Source organism: Pungitius pungitius, chromosome 11 (genome assembly GCF_949316345.1).
Source record: "Pungitius pungitius chromosome 11, fPunPun2.1, whole genome shotgun sequence".
Taxonomy (NCBI): Eukaryota; Metazoa; Chordata; class Actinopteri; order Perciformes; family Gasterosteidae; genus Pungitius; species Pungitius pungitius.
The window spans coordinates 17277665-17296470 of record NC_084910.1 but is presented as its reverse complement, the minus strand read 5'-3'; the positions used below and the strand labels follow the sequence as shown (position 1 = coordinate 17296470).

Sequence of the window (18806 nt, the reverse complement as noted above, 5' to 3'; positions counted from 1 at the left end):
GTTGGTTTGGTCTTGAAACGATTGGATCCAGTTCCTGAAAGTTACTGGAAAACATTCCAGAATATGAAACAATATAAGGCATTGCACACACACAAGTTAGGTTTAAATATAGGCATTTAATACAGTAAAATGTAAATCGGTATGTATGTTATGAACAAGACAGTAAATAAACAAACCTGTCAATGCTGTATATGAGCATCACTTATACTGTCTTTTACCGGCATATTAAAGCGTTGCTTTGTGTATACTGCATCTACACAGTTACATTAATGCAAGAGTGCAATATTTGAGTGACACTAATCCCCAGAACCAGATTAAGTGATAGAATAAGCAGAGCGCACACAAACGCCCTTGACCTAATATTTACAAAATGACAATGTTCAGCTTTGCATTCTCTCTGTCGATGGTAAGAATGTCACCGAGGCACATATTTTCTCAATTATTTCTGTGGGTAAAAAAAATATCAGTTTTTTGTAAATAGGAAAAATCAAAGAGAGTCATCTGTCGTTACAACTTGAGATAATAATATATTAAAAGAAAGTGATCTAATTTGAAAAATGTAGCGATCCACAAATTTGTTTTGAGAACGTGAAGTGGGACATTATGTACATTACGGTATTGTATCAGTCATTTTGCACTGCTACACAATCTATTCAAAGTAAGCGGTACTCGTTTCAGCAAGCAGTCCATGCAGCAAACCTGAAGCACTCTGCGGAGCTGCAAAGCTTCGTAGCCGCATACACTTGGCAGTCTTTATCATAAACCCCGTGTGCTGTGAGCTTAAATAGAAACCCAAGGATCAAAAGGGCAAATGTTTGCATGACTCGTGTTGGCAAGTGAAGACATATAAGCACACTTGTACAATATGCATGTTTAAACAAGCACCTACAATGCAGAAACGCAAACGTTCTTCACTTGTTAATCCAAAAATCGGCGAAAATTTAAACTATTTCAAACTTACCTGCTACATACAAAATTAGTGTTCATTCATTTAAAATAAAACGCTGGAAACAAATGCGATACAACTACAAGACCTCGGCCTTCAATCTGTTGACATCCTTCTATTCCAAGACATTCATTTGATAGCAAAGTGGTTGCTGAGACATAACTTACACTCTAAAATTAGAAGAGGGCTAACAAATGGCTCTGCTTCACCTTCAAAGGGGGCCTTGAAAGAAAGGTCTTGGTCCATGAGTGTCCATGTGGTTCCATGTGGAGAAGAACCCGCAGGCCCCTTTTTACCGCTAAATAAGTTTCATGGTGAACCTGCCGCCATCCGCTCCCTCCCCTGCACCACTCATCGAAGACCGAGGGACAAAGTCAATAGTCGCAGTGTGCTTGATCTGACCTTTGCTCTGGCTCCAGAAGAACATGAAGACAAAGCAGATGGCCACTGAGCTGAGGAAAGACAGGAAGCCCATGGTGGTGGCGATTATCAGGGTCTTTGCGTCAAACGGGTACGGTTTAGACATTTGAGCTGAGGAGTTGGCCCCTTGGGAGTTTGAAGGCTCCAGCCAGCCTTCCTCTGAGAAGAAGGGGATGGTTCGGTTACGAGGGAGCCCCTTGACGTACAGGCCGACGGTCAGGCTGTCGTTGCCGGCTGCATTGCCCGCCAGGCACTGATACGTGCCACTGTCCTGCACTTGGGCGAATCGTACTTCTAGGGTACCATTGGGCAAAACTCGGATGCGTCCTGTTGGACTAACCACATTCTTCAGAGAGGAGATCCAGGTAATTGATGGGAACGGATCCCCGTCGGCCTTACAGGAGAAGAGAACCGTAGTGCCCTCCTCTACTCTGGCCTCTTGCGGCCTGCGGTCCATGACACGGGCCGGGCGGCACGTAAACAACCGGGGTAGCTCCTTCTCGGAAAAATCTCTGAATTCTCGCCGACTCACCGCATCGGGAGACAAACACGTGGGCTGATGTCCATCGAAGTTCAAGCGCAACCGGCGGCGGACCACCCAGAGAAGCCGGCAGTCACATGCTAGGGGATTCCCGTCCAACCGCAACACCTGAAGGTTCCCCACAGAGTGGAAGGCGCCCTCCTCCAAAGTAGTGAGCTGATTGGAGGATAAATTAAGCATGCGAAGGTAGGCCAGTCCCCTAAAGGCACCCGGCTCTATTCTCAGCAGGCCCCCCCCTGCTAGGTGTAACTCCTGTAGTCTTATGAGGTCCGCGAGCAGATTGCCCTGGATGACAGTGATGGGGTTGTAGGACAGGTCCAGGTAGCGCAGGTACACCAGGTGACGAAGTGCTGAGTAAGGAACGGTACTTAGGTTGCAGCTGTTGATGACAAGCGTGGTCAAATTAAGACCGATCAGGCTGTTGCTGGCCACAGTGTCCAAAGATGGCCAGTTTGCAATCAGGAGGCTGTGCAGACGGTGTAGTCGCCGGAAAGCGTTGTTAGGGAGTGTAGAAATAGTGAGGCGTAGCATGCGAAAACGGGCCAAACTCTTGAGCTGGGACAATGCCTCGGTAGGAACGGAGGTCAGATTGCTGCGGTCTAAGTTGAGCTCCTGCAGATTCTGCAGACCAAAGAAAGCGCGCTGGGATATGAAGACCAGGTCGTTCTCCTCGACTTCCAGCGTTTGCAGATTGACCAGTTCTTTGAAGGTGTAGTCCAGGAAGACCAGGATCTCATTCTGGCTCAAATCCAGAAGACGCAGATTCGACAGTCCAGAAAACACCCCGACCGGGATGATCTTCAGTCGGTTATTCTTAATCCGAAGCGCCCTCAGATTCTGTAGGGCCTGGAAAGCCTCCACCTCAATCATGGAGATTATGTTATCGCTGAGATCCAACTCTTGAAGTTGCAAGAGGCCAGAGAACTGGCGGCGCCCAACAGTCTTAATCTTATTGTGAGATAAATCCAAACGTCTGGCATCTCCGGAAAAGCCCTCCGGCACCGAGTTCAAATGTTTGCCAGAGCAGATCACCTCTTTAGTCTCAGGACGGCACACGCAGCGCGAAGGACAGCTTCCTGCAGATAAAATCGATGCAACCTGGAACAGGATAATCCAGGCCCCCCATCGGAGGAGCGACTCCACAAACATCTTACCCCCAGCCTGAGAAGAGACACACATGGAAAGACACTAGCTCTGCTAATTTGGCAATTCATGCAGATAGAAAAACAGTGTTAGGATCTCAAGCATTGTTTCTTTGTATTTCATTTATTTTCTTTAAAATGTTGACTGCTTGAACACCTACCGTTTCAGACTCGGAGTGCAGATTTTCATAACCAGCGGTAGTCAAGTTGGAATCAGACTTGAGTTAAGTCCTCTGTAGAGATCTGGTTCCGTCAATAACATGCCCTTCAGAGTGGCCTGGACCGAACACAGAGAGGGAGAAACAAGTCTGAACAAAGTGAGAGAAACAATAGCTGAATTTTCACTTAAAGTTCACACTTGTTGGGTTCTATGGGTGGAAATTCCACCACTGTTCCCCTTCAGTTTAAAATCATCTTCCCCCACCACAGTCGGGCCCAAGGAGATGAGTTCCTTGTCTACCAATGTAGATCTGAAGAAAAGACAAACTTATTGCATCTGATCTTTTGCTGTTTGAGCTTGATATTAATCGAATTCGGCCATATTCCCCTCCTCCATCCCAAGAGTCATTGGGTGTGTTATTAAGACTATGATTATGTTGTGTTTTAATGTCAAAACAGGTTTGTCTAAAAAGGTTCTGCCCTGTAAAACGTTTCATAATTCCTGCCCTTTCTAGTTGAATAAATGGGTGCCTGGAAAGTACGTGATGCAAATGATATATTTCTCTCTACAAAAAGCACCATGGAGAGCTGCTGCAGTGCGAAAAAACGGTAACTAAGCTTTAAAGAAATCCCATTTCTTCACACAGCATCAACAATGTCCTACAACTGCATCAGATCTCAAAGCCCAAAACCTAAGCTGCACTCAAATGGAGCAGCATTTCTTCACCACCAGCAGAGATACAACATCATCACACAGCCGGGACAATCCGAACGTCAGGCCGACTCTAACCTGGGGCATCAGACAGCCCTCCCTGCAGTGATTCAATGTCCCCGAGCTGTTCCGTCTTCGTCTGGTCCCTGCTCGTCTGATCCCGGTACTGTCTGGCTGCACTGACCCACAACCGAGACTCAGAGACTTCCGGGTCTCCCCTCAGACCCATAAATAGCCGAGCGCTGACTCACCACACACCGTTACTGGCTTTCTATTGAATTTATATTGGATTGGGGGGGGGGGGCGGGGGGTGAGGGGCGGGGTCAACAAATATTTTAATAATTTTAACTTGTATCAGTTGTATTGTTGCATGACACTTCCCTTCGCGACCTCTCCCTTCGCCTGGATGCAAAAGTGTTGACACTAAACATTGGCTTCTAGCCTATAAGACTTGATGGCAGTCTTCTAAATGTGACTCTAATTGAGTTCCCCCCCGAGCCAACTTGTGAGAGACAGAGACAGGCAGGTGTGACGGTGGTGGGCTGTCAGCTGCTCAGACCCTTCAGCCAATCAGGACTTTTCCTGCACCCATCATTAAGCGAAAAGTCACAAAACGTCGCGGCCACAACTGAGCCGACCCTTCAAATAAAGAAGTGAGGAAATAGATGCATTTTTAATTTGGACATAACATTTCCCATCCTGCATGGAGAGTGTTCTGTTATTGTGGTAATCAGTATTTTCTGTTATGCACTGCCACTGTTGTTTTTATCCTAACCCCGATCTTATCTCTCAGTCATCAAACTCAACTTTCAACTTTTCTACATTTTGTGGTCCACTTCTCATTTAGGTTTTTTTTATTTGTTTATACTGTTTATACTAATTACTGAGTGAGGTCGGTCCATTTGGGTTTTTTCAAGTTAAAAAAAATAATCTACTCTCATGAAACCAACTTTTAGAGAACAAATCTTCCCAGTGCCTTTATGCAAACAGAATCCCAGAATCCCTTTTGCAGATTTGCTCCACATCCAAAAGACTAATGAAAAAACTACGATTTGATTGGAAATTACATCACTGATGGCGGGCACCGTGTTCCTCTTCACGTGTGTGGTGATTGGATGAAAATGCTCCATTTAGCACTGAGCTCTGACGGAACATTTTTTGGTACTGATAATAATCAATGATTAGCGACCATGAACAGCGGATGCAAATCATCGTCTTGCTGAATCTAGGCCATGCAGCAAAGAGGAGGCATTGATTCTCAGTTGACTTCTTCCTGTATGCATTAAGGGTCCATCAGCTCTCTCTCTCTTTCACTCTTTTAAGGACTATCTCATCTACCAATCCTCAACACTCAATCTCTGCCTGTTACTTTGGGGCCTGCAGCCAAAACTTGAAAAAAGTGACACAAAACAACATGATTTTGGTGACATCCTCACTCAGGGTTTGGAAGCCCTGAGCGTGGATCCCTGTGCCAAGCAGCCCATCGGGCAGAGAATGTAACAGTCTGAGCCCGGCTGGGATTTTTGACACTTGTCAAATTGTTATTTTTAGCTGGTCACGGTGAGAAAGACAAGAGCCAGGCTCAAATCCCCAATTAAAGCGGCACAACAGTGTGGGGATCACAGAGCCTAAGCTTGTGTCTTTGCACTTTTGTGTGTGAGTGTTAGTGTGTTCAAATTGTTGAAAAGTGTGTGATGGTGTGTGTGTGTGTGTGTGTGTGTGTTTACGGGCTGGTGGCACCTGTTGTAGTGTGACGGCCCCTGAGAACACATGCATGCAAGCAGTAAATATTTTTAAAAACAGCTGTCGGGCAGCGTAGCGGGAAAACAAAGTCCACTCGTCTTTCAGTAAACACGAGCATGACATTTTTGACATGCAAAGTAAAGAACATATACAACATTTCCCACTCCAAGGGCCTTGTGTGAAAAATACAAAAGTACAGGAAACAAGTTTAATATTTAAATATGGAGAAAAGACAAGCTAACGCCAACAGGAACCTGATGCAGAGCGATCTGCGCTCTCATCTCAACTCATTGGGACTCAAGGTCTGTTGGGAATAAGTTCTGGTGTTGTGCCCCTGGAGTGTAGGGCGTTGTAAGCGGGCCGATGACTTTGATCGCTCGCTAACTGACGCGACGTGTAAATGGACGTAATCAAACGTTGTAGGACACACTGTCAGAAGTTCTTCAGTTATCAAGTTTCTTGTGTGAGTCAACTACTGCCAATGGAAAGTGTGTCGAACTAACAGATCAATGCAACAATGTTCCAGGTAATATTACTGTATTGTTTCACCATATCCACATAGTTGTAATTACTGATACAGTGATACAAAAAGATAGCTTTGGCCAACATGATCATTCAGTTAAATTGTTTCGCATTAGCTGTATCATCAGATACATTTGGTGACCAGCACAATGTTGCACGGGGGGGAAACTGAACATCTGTCACAGCCACATAATCCTGTTTGTTGGGGAGGAATGTGATCTTCACATAAATCACGTGCACAAATTACAGAGCCTTTTACAAAGTCTTGGTAGCTCAGGGAAGCCGTTTCCTAATTCTAAAAGGCTGTGAGGAACAAAGCGCGGGCGTGAATACTAATGTCGCAGAGGAAGGGTGGGTCTGCCCGATGGCGTCGTTAAAACCGGCATGTGGCGGAAGTGATAGCGAGAAGTTTGTGTGTCAGTGTGGCAACGAGCTGGAGCCCGTGACAAACAGGATTATTTTAATTGTTAGCCTCTGCGGCCTCACATTGAAACACGTGTATTACTTCGGAGGGGTTGGATTGTTTTTACAAAGCTTATTTTGAAGTATGGTTTAAGGAACAAGCCGACATGAGGTCACGACAGTTTCCATAATCATAAAGAACCAGAAAAGGTACATCTTCTGTTTGTGGTATAGATTAGAGTAAGTGTGTTTTGTTCTTTTCTTTTCTTGCTTCAACTTTTTGCTGCATGCAGCCTTAATGTCCCTCACACTCATTTAGCCTGTACAGCATTTGAGTTAATAATTAATTAATTAACATTTTTGTTATTGATCAATGACTCTCCTCCGTTTTGCTTCCCCTATTCATGATATTTGGCCGTTAACATGAAGTAGAAAAGTAAACTGAAAAAAAAATGATTCTTTGCATGTGAAAAAGTTACAGCGCGAGCAATGCACGGACTGACGGTCTATAGGTGTGTGTCTGAGTATTTACGCCCGTGTAACGTGTGGAGGAAGTGGGTCACCGTGACGGAGACGCACGCATCGGCCTCGGTGAAGCACTCTGCTGTAATTCCTCATTCTGACGAGGAGGGAGTTAAGACGCCGCGCAACGTCACGCCGTCTGCAATATTAATAATAGCACAAATGAATGAGGGAAGGGAATTGGTCTCGGCGCAGCGCCTGTGCCAATTGGGACCAATGAGGTCGTCTCGGCTGACGGCGACGACGCGTCCGATCCAATCGACGCGCATCGGAGGGATGCGGGGGAGGTCACGCGTTGACCAAGTGGAGCTGACCGATGGGGCAAGGACTCTTAGCCTGGAGCAGGTCGTACGCTGACCAAAACCCCGTCAGGGTTAAATGCAGCGTACTCGTAGAATGTAGGGCAGCAGGTTGTGTTTCTTGAAAAGAAAAAAGGACACATAGCAAGGAGACAAAAGAGGGTCAAATAGCATCACAGGAGGGAGTCAAACTGTTCTCGGGTACAACATCCGAGTAAATGTCCTTATTTTCTATCATTTTGTACACTTCCAAGCACCAAGACCTCAAGGTTATGTCAAAGAAAGAAATGAGGTGCTTTTCACAGGTTTGTGTCCTGCAGCCAAAGAGGAGGTGAGGAAAGCTTAAGAGCAAAATGGGAAGAGATAACTCTTGTAATTTATCATTTTTTTTGGGGGGGAGGGGGGCATATTTCATAGAAAAGCTATCAACTCTTTAATCGCTTCTCTCGACTCTGCAGGTGGAGCTTTTTTTCTTTGGCAAACTCACCGCCCCGCGTTTTAATCTACCGGGGCCGGACCACAATCCCACCGGGTTTCCAACGGATCCTGAGCCGGACAAAGTGGCACAAAGTAAAAATAAAACAGAGCCGTACGTGTGGGGGAGGGGCTTGGAGGCCTCATGTGACGTGCCCGTTCCTGTTGTGTCTTTGAAAACAATGGAAGACTGGATAGCGAGGACAGGTATAGATCCATGTATTGTCATTTTTGCAATTGGAGATATGGGCAGATCGCCATGACTTGGTCGATTGAAAAGAAGCCCGTCAGCCCTGTGCACCCCTGGTTTAAGTCTTCTATGTTACAGCATGCTGTTTGTTGAGAATCATCATGATCATTTTGGAGTAAATACAAATGCAGGAACTGCATTTAAGGCGGGCTACCGAGTGATTGATAGGTCAGTGCAGCGCTGCAATAGATCTTTTGTCGAGTTTTGGAGCGAATGAGCAGTTTGCAATTTGTTTCTGGTGATTAAAGTTTTGGACGCTTTTTTTCCTTTAACCTCATTAGCCAGATGTGAAAGGAAATAGAACATTTAACGCACCTGGACCGGCCTGCAGGATCTTTCGGTTTCATAATAAATACCCTTTAACCTGATTCTTTGCGTCACTATGACGTTGTTGTATATATTACTTTTATGCTGGTCCCTCGTGAAGGACTAGCCACCTCTCCAAGGTCACTCCCTGCTGCCCATCGCATGCTAAATAGGCTGCAGCCCCTGCGACCTTGACCATGATCCCGCTACAAAAATGTGTCCTTTGCATGACTTTGTATTGTTTATGTAAAATGTCCCACAAATGACGATACGGTTGCACTTTTACACGGTCTGTCCTTAAAAACATGGTGATGCACTTTGTTCTTCACGCCAACAGTGACACAATTAGGTGTGTGACAAAAGAGAGCTTAATCGCACCTTTATTATTATTATTGGAATTGATGGTTTCGCAATATTCTTGTTAGTTGGATTCTGAAAAATTGGAAAGTTGTGGAACATGGAGGTTTAAGATGCAGTTTTAAAATACTGAACCTTTTTGTATTTTGTTTTTAGATGTTTTTCTGATGCATTTAGTGGTATAAATAACCTTGAGCACCAACAACTCAACAAATGACGCAATGGTACCAAAGGAGCCCCGTGAAAGTCATACAGGAAGACAGAGCCCATGCTATGTTACGGGAGGACGATCCAACATAAAGGAGTCACGCGTCTTGGTAAAGAAAAAACAACATGAACAAAAAAAAACATGGAGATAAAAGAAACCCTCAAGTCTAAAAATACTATATATTTTTTTAATGCACGGATGTGCCCGGGGCCAGAGCCATTCAGCTCATTATTCATGCCCTGACCACATCTCTCCAGAGGCAGTGAACATCTCAACCTTCTATTCATCCTTCAAAAAGCCTTCAAATGACTGTGTGGCCTGAATAGTATGCACTTGTTTGGTGGCCTGAATAGTACGCACTTGTGCCCTTTGGTGGGTTCAAAAGGCCTTGATGAAAAAGACACCCAACTCGACTGAAGAATGAAGTTTAATGAAAGTGAAGACATATTCTGAGACGTACTAAACACAACTGTGTCTTAATCTTATTACCGTTAAGACTGACAAATCGATGAGTAGATATGCAGATTCATTGTTCCAGGTTCAGATAAATCTTCTCCCTGACGGCTCGCCAGCACATTTGGCTTAGCCCAGTATTAAAGTGCTGCCTTTTGGATAGAAGTCAAAGCTGCAGTGACTTACTTCGTCACACAATTTTTTAATTTCTTAAAACTGGACAACGAGTTTGAGAAGACCTTAATGGCTATTTGAAGACTTGCCTTTTTTAATTCTCTCAAATACTTAACAAGTAATCCGAACACTTTCATCCACATATTTGCAGTTGAACGATGCAACGAAAAGCTTTAGTTAAAATAAATAAATTACAAAATTTGTGTCACTGAAATAATGATCTGGAGCTGCATGACAGTAATACAATATTTTGGGTATTCTGGACTCAACCAGGAAATAAATAGGAAGTGGACCACAGCTTTTAAAATCATTTTTCCTCACTTAAAGCTAAAGTTTGTTACAGTGGCCAAAAAGCCTTGTGAAATCCCCACATTTCTTCTGAACTCAGTGTTAGAAAGATTTTTAGGACTCATCCATCAGTTTTCCAATTACATTACATAAACGTACATTTTGTGTGAATCCGAAGTTTAAAAGTAACACAATTACACAAACAAAATAACTAATTGAGGTAGCATGAGATCAACTGCCCTGTATGGTTGAAATGCAATTTATTTGAATGGAGTCTTGTGGCTTTGAAAAGACCATAGATGGAAAATCTGCTTCAGTTCTCTCGTAGTAAAAAGGTTATCGGACACAATAGCGCCTGAAGCAACCGCGAAAGTATCTAAAAAGGTGCATTCTCTCAACTGGCCACCAGGGGGGCGACTGGTTTGCAAAAAGATGTCTGATTGTATAGGAATAAATGAGATGATGACCACCCACTTACTGATACAACGTCTCGACTCCATCCTAAAATATCCAAATACGGTTTATTATGTTCATCGGTGGCTGAAAAACCACACGACAACCGCCGAGGTCCAAGATGGCGTTGGCATTGACGATCGCCAATTGTTAAAACCTGTCTGTGAAGGTAGAAAGCTTACAAAAAAATACATCTGATCTTAAGGCGTCTAAAAGTCCACAAGAGAATATCACTTAGAGCTGAGACACTGACTACGAAGGCAAAGCAAAGACTCAAGTTTAAGACTCGTCATATACGCATTTGCCCCAAGCTAATATCAATTTAGGTCTAGAGCCTCTGCTGAAAATGACCACACAAATCAAGCCCTGAACAGGGAGACGGTCATACTTCCTGAGCATGAAACGCCCTCTGATTAAATTGCCCATTTGGCGGAATCCCAAGCGTCAAATCCTTGGCGATCTGCTCCTCCAGAGCCACAGTGTGACCGATGCGGTGTGTGTGTGTGTGTGTGTGTGTGTGTGTGTGTCCTCGTTGTGACCGGAGAGGGGCGAGGACAAAGTGTTTGGTGCTGAGTTCACCTCTTCGCTCTTACTGGAAATGCTGATCCGGGGTTATGTCAGACCGCAGGTTTGGTGGTGATCAAATCAAACTGGAGGAGCCGTGTTTGGAAATTATACAGAGGTTTGATCACAGCCGGGTTGAGCGGGACGCGTCCTGATCTAGACCAGCTGTCTCTCACCGTCCCGCAGGGAGGGAAAGAGGCTGCCGGTAAACTGAGGGCTGTAATCTGTAGTCTGCTGAGGCCCTTTTTAGGGTTTATGGAACAAAGTATCCTGAGGATTACTGCTCCCAAGGACGGCCAGAGTGCAAAGACAAAAAAACACAACAACAACAAAAAGATGCATTTATGTAATCAACAAAGCTAGACAGTAAAAGTAGTAATGGATCTAGTTTTTTTTTATACAGAGGTTAGTCTTTAAAGATGTAATAGAAGCACAGAGATTAAAATAATATTCATATATAGGTCAGTTTTTAAGCCCGTAACAAAACCAACCCAAATTACAGCAGTGTTTTTGGCATTTTTATGTCCGGCTTTCTCAACTGTGAGACACAAACAAGTCCTCTGAATATCCAAATAGGTTGTCGACATATCCAGATGAAGAAAAAAACCCATCACACCAATCAAAATAGAAACCTAATGAGAGACCGCCCTGCGATGGGATCAGACCCGCAGTGACCCCGTGTCCTCTTCATCCGTAACTACACACTTGTAAAGTTCATTCCTCCAGGACAGACTCTCAAGGTGACAACAACAAATGGCTGATTACCAGCAGTATAACATTTGTAAAAAAAGTAAATGTTTTAAAGACAAAATCATTCATCACTTTCACCAGAAACCTATGAGGGCTTTTTTTCCACACCATTTTTTAAGTAATGGAAAATCAATAAAAATCTAAATAAATAATTGAGTCTGATCTAATTGCACAAAAACGATCATAAAATAAACTGGCATCATGAAGTGATCACGTTTGAGGATTATTGTACTGATGAATGAAGGAGCCAAACCGCAAAAGGATAATAAATAACAGGGGATAAAATGACTCAGGAATATTGTTGTTGATTTCGCGGTCAACAACAAGTTCAACTGATGCAAACGTAAAAAGTGTGATAAGGGTTTCTGTGGAGAGGAAACATCACGAGGAACTCACCAGATGAAGCTCTTCGGTGAAGGACACGTCGCCTCTTTGATGCCCATCGTCCGTCTCCAACTGAAAGACGCGTTCATCTCTGTGCGGGACACTTCCCCCTCTTCCTCTTCCTCTTCCTCTTCCTCTGCCTACATCCCACTAGACTTTACCAACATCTGTCGCACAGCAGTCGCGATATTCACTTTCGCCCTCCTTCTTCCTCAATGTTCCGGTTTCCCCCCCCCCCCCCCCCCCCCTCCTTTCCAGGCTGCGGAAACAACCTCCGGGGAGTCTTTCGGATAATTGCGCTAGTAAAATAATTCAGGTCGACTCCTGTCCGCGCGTGCGTGCGTGTGTGTGCGTGTGTGTGTGTGTGTGTGTGTGTGCGTGTGTGAGTGTGAGTGTGTGGCGGGTTATGTGCGGTGATGCTCGGGAGAAGCTTCTGGTTGTTGCGCCCTCTGCATCTCCATCCCTCCGCCCGCTGGAGCGCAAACATCGCGGATTTAAGTCTGGATTTGCGCCAACGTGTCGGTGACGAAACGCCTTGAGACCACGTGGAACCACAGTGTGACGTGAGGACTCTATTAAAGTTGTAACAAGCCCGAATCATTTTACTTTTAATATATTTTTAATATTATACTAATTGTATGAATGAAGTGCATGAAAGTATGGAAAATAATGGGCTATTCCCAATAGAATTATGAATATGGAACTATGAACATTCAATACTTTGCATGATTTATTTCCCTTTTCCAAATGATACAACACATTTCTGACCACTAAAGCAGCCGTTTGTCTGTAAACGTGTAAACTTTACAGCTTGAGTTTACCTTTTGTATAATAAACCCGAGAAAGATGTAACATTCCTCTTACAGAGAACCTCTCAAACATCTTCAAGGTGTTAACGGCTACAAAAACAAATTACACTAATAGATTAAAACAAATGACAACCCAAAAAAATGATAAAATGAAACACCAGTCGTAAAAAAAAACCTTTATGGTTTTCATTAAAATACACAGCAGGTCAGATGTGTGAGAGGTTTTCTTTTATCAGGGTCACTATGTCAAGGTTAATGAAGCGGTGCTTCAGTATGAAGCCATGCTGCTTTCCCACTCTCTTTTTGACAACAAAGTTAAAACAGGCCAGAGACGTGCACAGAGGACAGGACATTACCATCACAGCTTGGGAAAGGGGAAAGAGGGGCAGAAATGGAAGGGGAAGACAAGTCTCTGCATTCAACATCTGCCGCACAATGAAGACGAGAAGGCTCCGACTCCAGAGGCGAGGAATACCCTTTCCTCCCCTCACACACACACACACACACACACACACGCAGATAGACACTAGTGTACAAACAGTCATGTCAGAGAGAGAGGGGACAGATGGATCCAGGTGTTGGTTTTCCCATTTAAAAACCAAAAGTCATTCACGTCTTTCATTCCAAACAATGACATTCAGCTGAACTTGAAATGCCATCCAGAATCCAGATATTAAAACGTCCAAAGTGTTTGATTATTTGTTGCTTCCCGAAGCAGGTGAAACGTGCTGTTATTGGTTTGGTACGTTTTTTTTGCCACAGCAGCGTTGGACTGAGTCCTATTGTTTTTTTTTTTTTTAGAACAAACACCAGGATGCAATCCAACTGTGAATAATAATCCTTTGACCACAGATTCTTGCATTGTCGTCGACTCTGATAGAGCATCCGCCCGGTCCCTGGGGAGAAGAAGATGGAGTCAGGGATTTTCTTCTCATCCCCGGGATCGTTTAGTCTCAGACCGCAAGCAGATTTTCTTCTTTAGAGTCGCAGAGCATTTTGTGCTCCCGGTATGGCGACGCTGGGTTGGGGCTCAACCCCACTTTAAATTTTAATTAAATTCTTCCAACGCCTGTGGTTCTCTGATTAGAGCGGCGCAGGCCCGGCGCTTCCTCTCCTCCCTGAAGCAGAACGCGAAGCGTCTGCAAGGAGGGAAGCTGCTCCTGATGGACGAGCGGACGGAGCCTCCGACTGGTGCGAGGGACCAAAAAAATTGCAAAAGCCAGCGTCCCACAAATGAATGATTCGGGAAGCATTTTGAGATACGCTGGAGTCAGGGTTTGGGGGCGCTAGCAAATTCGGTCAAATTCCGGAGGTGTTTGATTAGATCTGCCCCATCGGGACGGGAGCCAATTAGGAAAGATAACTCATGAAGGCCTGACCTTTAGCCCCAAAGGCGCCCCCCTGCAAAGACAAGATATGTCGTTTGTTAGAGAGCTTTTTATTTCATTAGATCTATGTTCACACCGCAGTCGAATATAAGCTGTAAAAACGCATGAACCTAATTTGCTAGGATCCCCAATCCTTTGAATCTGTGTAATTTGTAGACAGCAGTTTCTGCTTGATTAGGCAGAAACGTGACCAGATTCTCAACAGCATGTGCGCTCCTGGCTATATAAGCGACATCAACAGAGGAGAATCCGAGTGTTTGTGTGTATTTGTTTGGGGAAAAACACAATGCTGGTAAAGTCTTGTCTGCTTGGTTTGATTCTTAGAGATAAACCGGCGCTGGAACTTCAGCCGGCAGACAACACCATCTAAAGGCGTGCAGATCACCGCATTCCTTCTTCACGCCGATCTTCTCCAAAGAGCCTGGTGGGCGGAGTCGGATCATCGGGGGTGATTCAGCTCACCTGGTCTGACTGCCAGAATATAAAAGATCAGTCAGCCTGTCTCTCCTTCCCCTCGGCTTCCAAAACTGCACTTTGTCACTGAAAAAAATACCCATTAATTCATCTGACACCTCGAATTTAGCATTCTGGCTGTTGCCATCTTTTTGTTTCATTGCAACCAGGTGACATCGGGTGACACGAGAGGGTGCAGCGAGGTACAACCAACATTGAAAAATTAATAAAATTGTGACACTCCTAGACTGGATGGCAACAAGGAAGCGGCCTGTCAATCAGCGTGTAGCCCCGCCCTAACACAGGCTGTACTTTTAATTTGAAAATGGGGCTTCTCGAGGATCTGGGTGTCCTGCTGTCGTTCACAGGCTGGGCCTGGTCCCACAGCCACCAATATTATGGCTGGATTATTCCTTTTCTAGCAGATCTGGTCCGTCCTGTATCCCACTTCAGTACAGACAGCAGCAGACTGCCCCTTGCCTCAAATCAAGAGCACAATGGAGGCCCATTTGAAACAAACTGGGCTAATTCTGGAAGGATAAACTGATTAAAAGCACTAATTGTTTCCTAACAATTCTTAATAATTTCTTCTTAACCGATCGGCATTCAAAACCTGCAACACGATGTCAGCGGGGACACTGAGTCCCCGAAGAGTTAGCGTCATATAAGGTTGGCAGAATTCTTTTTTTAATCCCCCTCTTGTTGTTTTTCTATTCCAACATGGCTCTTCTCCAAAGCCTTGAAGCTCCTGATAATTAAACCTCGGTAAGCCCACCGTTGTAAATCTCCGTCCTCATGAATGGAAGCTGTGATGGACTATCAAACTGCTTTCAAAAGGTCGCACTGACGCTATTCCACAGACCAAGACGGACAAGCACAGATAGACCTTTTTTAATCCACGCTGAGGTCTCAGCTGTTGAGGGACCAGCTAACATTCACAGCGCAAACACTCTACGGGGTTAAGAGCCGTCAGGCAGGACATAAAGAGAGTGTCACAAAAGCGTCGAGTTCCTTCAGAGAGTCTGTGCTTGACCCTCGTCTGGAAAATATGAATTAGGCGTATGGCAGCAGTGGGGGGCGCTTCTCCTGTCCACGGCTAATCCCTGACGAAGCAGCACGTGGCGGACCCACCGTCGGAGAAACCGTCAGCTTGTGTTTTTGAATAGGGCTTTGAGTGCATGATATGGAGGGTGGGGGGGGGGGGGGGGGGGTTCTCTCTGTGATTAGGATAAATACTTACCCACTCAGTCAGGGCAGCACATGTGTCCAACTAAAGAGATTATATTTAGATCACAGTATTCATGAATGACTTTGTTCAGTCACTGGTGGTTCGTTGATGATGAACTGATACCAAAAGTGAATGTCCAGATTGTGCTGATGGTGCAAGAATCCAGCGCAAAACACACAAACACAACAAAAAATGTAACAAAGAGGAACTATTACTTATCACAAAACACCTTTTTATTGATTAATATACCTGATTTATTGACTCAAAGAGTTTTCAATGGCAACTCGTGAAGCGTTTAGTTGTGAACAACAACAAAACCTCTTGAAGGCGAGGAATCGCTTGTGACCGTTTTTCATTTTGGCACCAGGCGCATCCAGAAAGGAAGGAGACTCTGATTAATGGCGTGCATCAAGGTAAACATATCGCACAGCTCGGAACAGAACTGACCGCCGGAGGCGTGAAGGCGACAGAGGACTATTCTAATCAATGTGCACACCCTTCACATGCTGTCCGTTGTGTCCCTGCTCCTATTTTCATGCTAGCTGTAAAAGGAGACTGTCTTTACTGTCCGAGTAGCGTCGACCAATCACGTTCCAGCAGGCTTCGGTTGCACGCAGGTGGGCCTATAGAGGCGGGACTCATATCCTGAAATGCGATCCTGCCTTCCACCGACCAGCATCCTAAAGATCACTAAGCTTTTTGTGGCTTGTAAATTTTGCATCTCAAGGTGCCGGTCGGCCTGTAAAACCCAGAAAGACTCGAATTGAGACCAGATCAATAACTGAAGGTCTACGCGATTGGAAACCGAAGTAACTTTGCCAACAGTTGATCTGAACAACCTTCACCAGCCAAAGCTCAGAGGACACGTCTGTGATTCAGAGATGAGTTTTGCTCGCCGCGCGGCTCTTCGTTGGCTTTGTTCTGATGTTTTGTCCCGCCGGGACTTTGTGGCTCATCCCGCTGCCTCTAATGAACCTGCTGAACACTGTCTGGTTAGTTCACCCTGACTTTACATTCTCGAAAACTTCTCTTAACCCTTTTAACCCCCATTAGGCAAATACTTTAATCTGTGCTGAGCAGCGAGGCAGCGGGATTCAGCCGGTGGCAACGCAGACGAAAATCAGGTCGCAGTCTTTGGAAATGAATCTCTCCTAAATCATTGGGTTCAATAACAGCATTACTTTTTTTTTTAAATGTATTTTATTATCTGAATAGATATTAAAGGATCTTTTCAGTACACAATCTACGTTTGGAATCAAAAGGGTCAAGGTTGATCCAATCTGCTTGGATGAATGCAAGAATCTAAAAAGCTTTCTCTCTCGAACCGACGCAGGACAAACAACTGTGTGCAGGAATAATCTGAAATGGATTGACGGCGTAGTGAAAGTGGGGAGAGGTCAAAGAGGTTGTTTAAGCTGTTGTTCTTTTAGTTAATCCAAGCCGCTTCCATCCAACAACCTTCACCTGCTCTGGACCTGCTGGGCCTCCTGGGGGGGGGGGCGACCTAATTTCTCCAAGGAGTCAACGCCCTCTTCACAAACCAGATGCAGTACAGCAAACATATATTGGCTTAAATTACATTATTTTCCATCACGAATGACACGTTTTTCAAACAAAATATGAGTAATTTACCTCATTTTCTGTTTAATAATCTGCATTTTGTGAAAGATCTTTCTTTGCCTCCTTGGAAGAAGTTAATTGATCAGTATCTGTTGAAAATGTTATCTTATGCATGTTAAATGGTCAATTAGCCTAGCTTAGCATGAGGACTGGAAAGTTGAAATTGTACAAAAATCGGGAAATCTAAAGCTCCCAAATTGTGTTAATAGTGGAATAGAAGCACGGAGACAATGTCTGAAACAACGCATCAAGTGACTTCCTGATAACTCAATAGCACTAACACTTAGTTGTAATAGAAAATATGTGTGGAATGTGTCTTTAATCACCAGACAGATACGAGAGAGGTATCGGTGTTATTGTCTCATTGCTCAGTATATTTATGTGAAAAGTAAAAAACACATTCACAAACACAGCCTTGCCTTTAACTTGGACTTCATTGGCAGCATGGCCATTATCATGTTGGAAAATCGATACAAAGCAACTGGTTGGGTTCATTTTCTCCAGGAGTGGACAGTATTGATTCATCAAATTCAAGAACAAAAAAATATCAATAATAGGAAAAAGTGCAAAAATTATTCATTTGTGAAAAACTTTTAGTACTTATTTATTACTGCCTTAAATAACAGATTTTTTACATCAGGCTTTTTTCAATCTCACTTGCACTCATTTGTTTACTGAATATGTCAAATACATTTTTCAGAAAACGTTAATGACAAATTCACTGCAGATTTTCATTTTTTTTAATCTGTGTGTGTTGGATCAAACAACAGCAACTTACCAGAAAAACCTTCTTAATTTACCCAGGAGAAAAGAACTGAGCTCCGAATGAAAAAGACAAAACGGTGTAATCTGTCCGAATCAAAACAAGCCTGTAAAACCTCTCTGGTGTCTGCAGCTTTAATCTCTAAACTGGTCAGTAAAAAGTGCACACAGTTCAGATCAGGATTGAGCCTCTCAGTAGATTGGCAGGCGAGAAGAAACTGAATGATGTTTTTAGTGCTCAAACATAATTCATTTCACCAGGGAACAGCCTTGTTGTTACGTAATCTCTACCAGTGGGACTATATAGAAAATGGGATGTCATGTTTTTATTTTTTTTCTGAAGTGATGCAAGATTACTTCTTGCTATTACAGGACCAACTTGTTTCTGCTATAGCGATGCGTCCCGTGACGGGCTGAGTCAGCGGGCTGGTCACATGACGGGAGGAGAGGATCCTGGGAGCGCATCCCAAGTTTGTG

General features: G+C 44.2%; 1 protein-coding gene across 2 annotated transcripts; it reads right to left on the bottom strand.

Annotated features, from left to right (window-relative positions):
* Positions 1-98: 98 nt before the first annotated feature.
* On the bottom strand, positions 99-12292 carry lingo4b (leucine rich repeat and Ig domain containing 4b). Of its 2 annotated transcripts, XM_037454917.2 has the most exons (3): positions 12082-12292; positions 3211-3326; positions 99-3068 (listed from the first exon to the last, which is right to left on the bottom strand). In XM_037454917.2, the coding sequence occupies exon 3, from the start codon at positions 3054-3056 to the stop codon at positions 1245-1247; it is 1812 nt and encodes a 603-aa protein (XP_037310814.1). In that variant the 5' UTR covers positions 3057-3068; positions 3211-3326; positions 12082-12292; the 3' UTR covers positions 99-1244. The 2 variants fall into 2 exon arrangements, with proteins under 2 accessions (XP_037310814.1, XP_037310812.1); XM_037454915.2 differs by having other exon boundaries at positions 99-3326.
* Between the last annotated feature and the right edge of the window lie 6514 nt (positions 12293-18806).

Excerpts from the sequence above, each read along its gene's own strand:
- lingo4b (XM_037454915.2), bottom strand. The coding sequence starts at position 3,086 with ATGTGTGTCTCTTCTCAGGCTGGGGGTAAGATGTTTGTGGAGTCGCTC.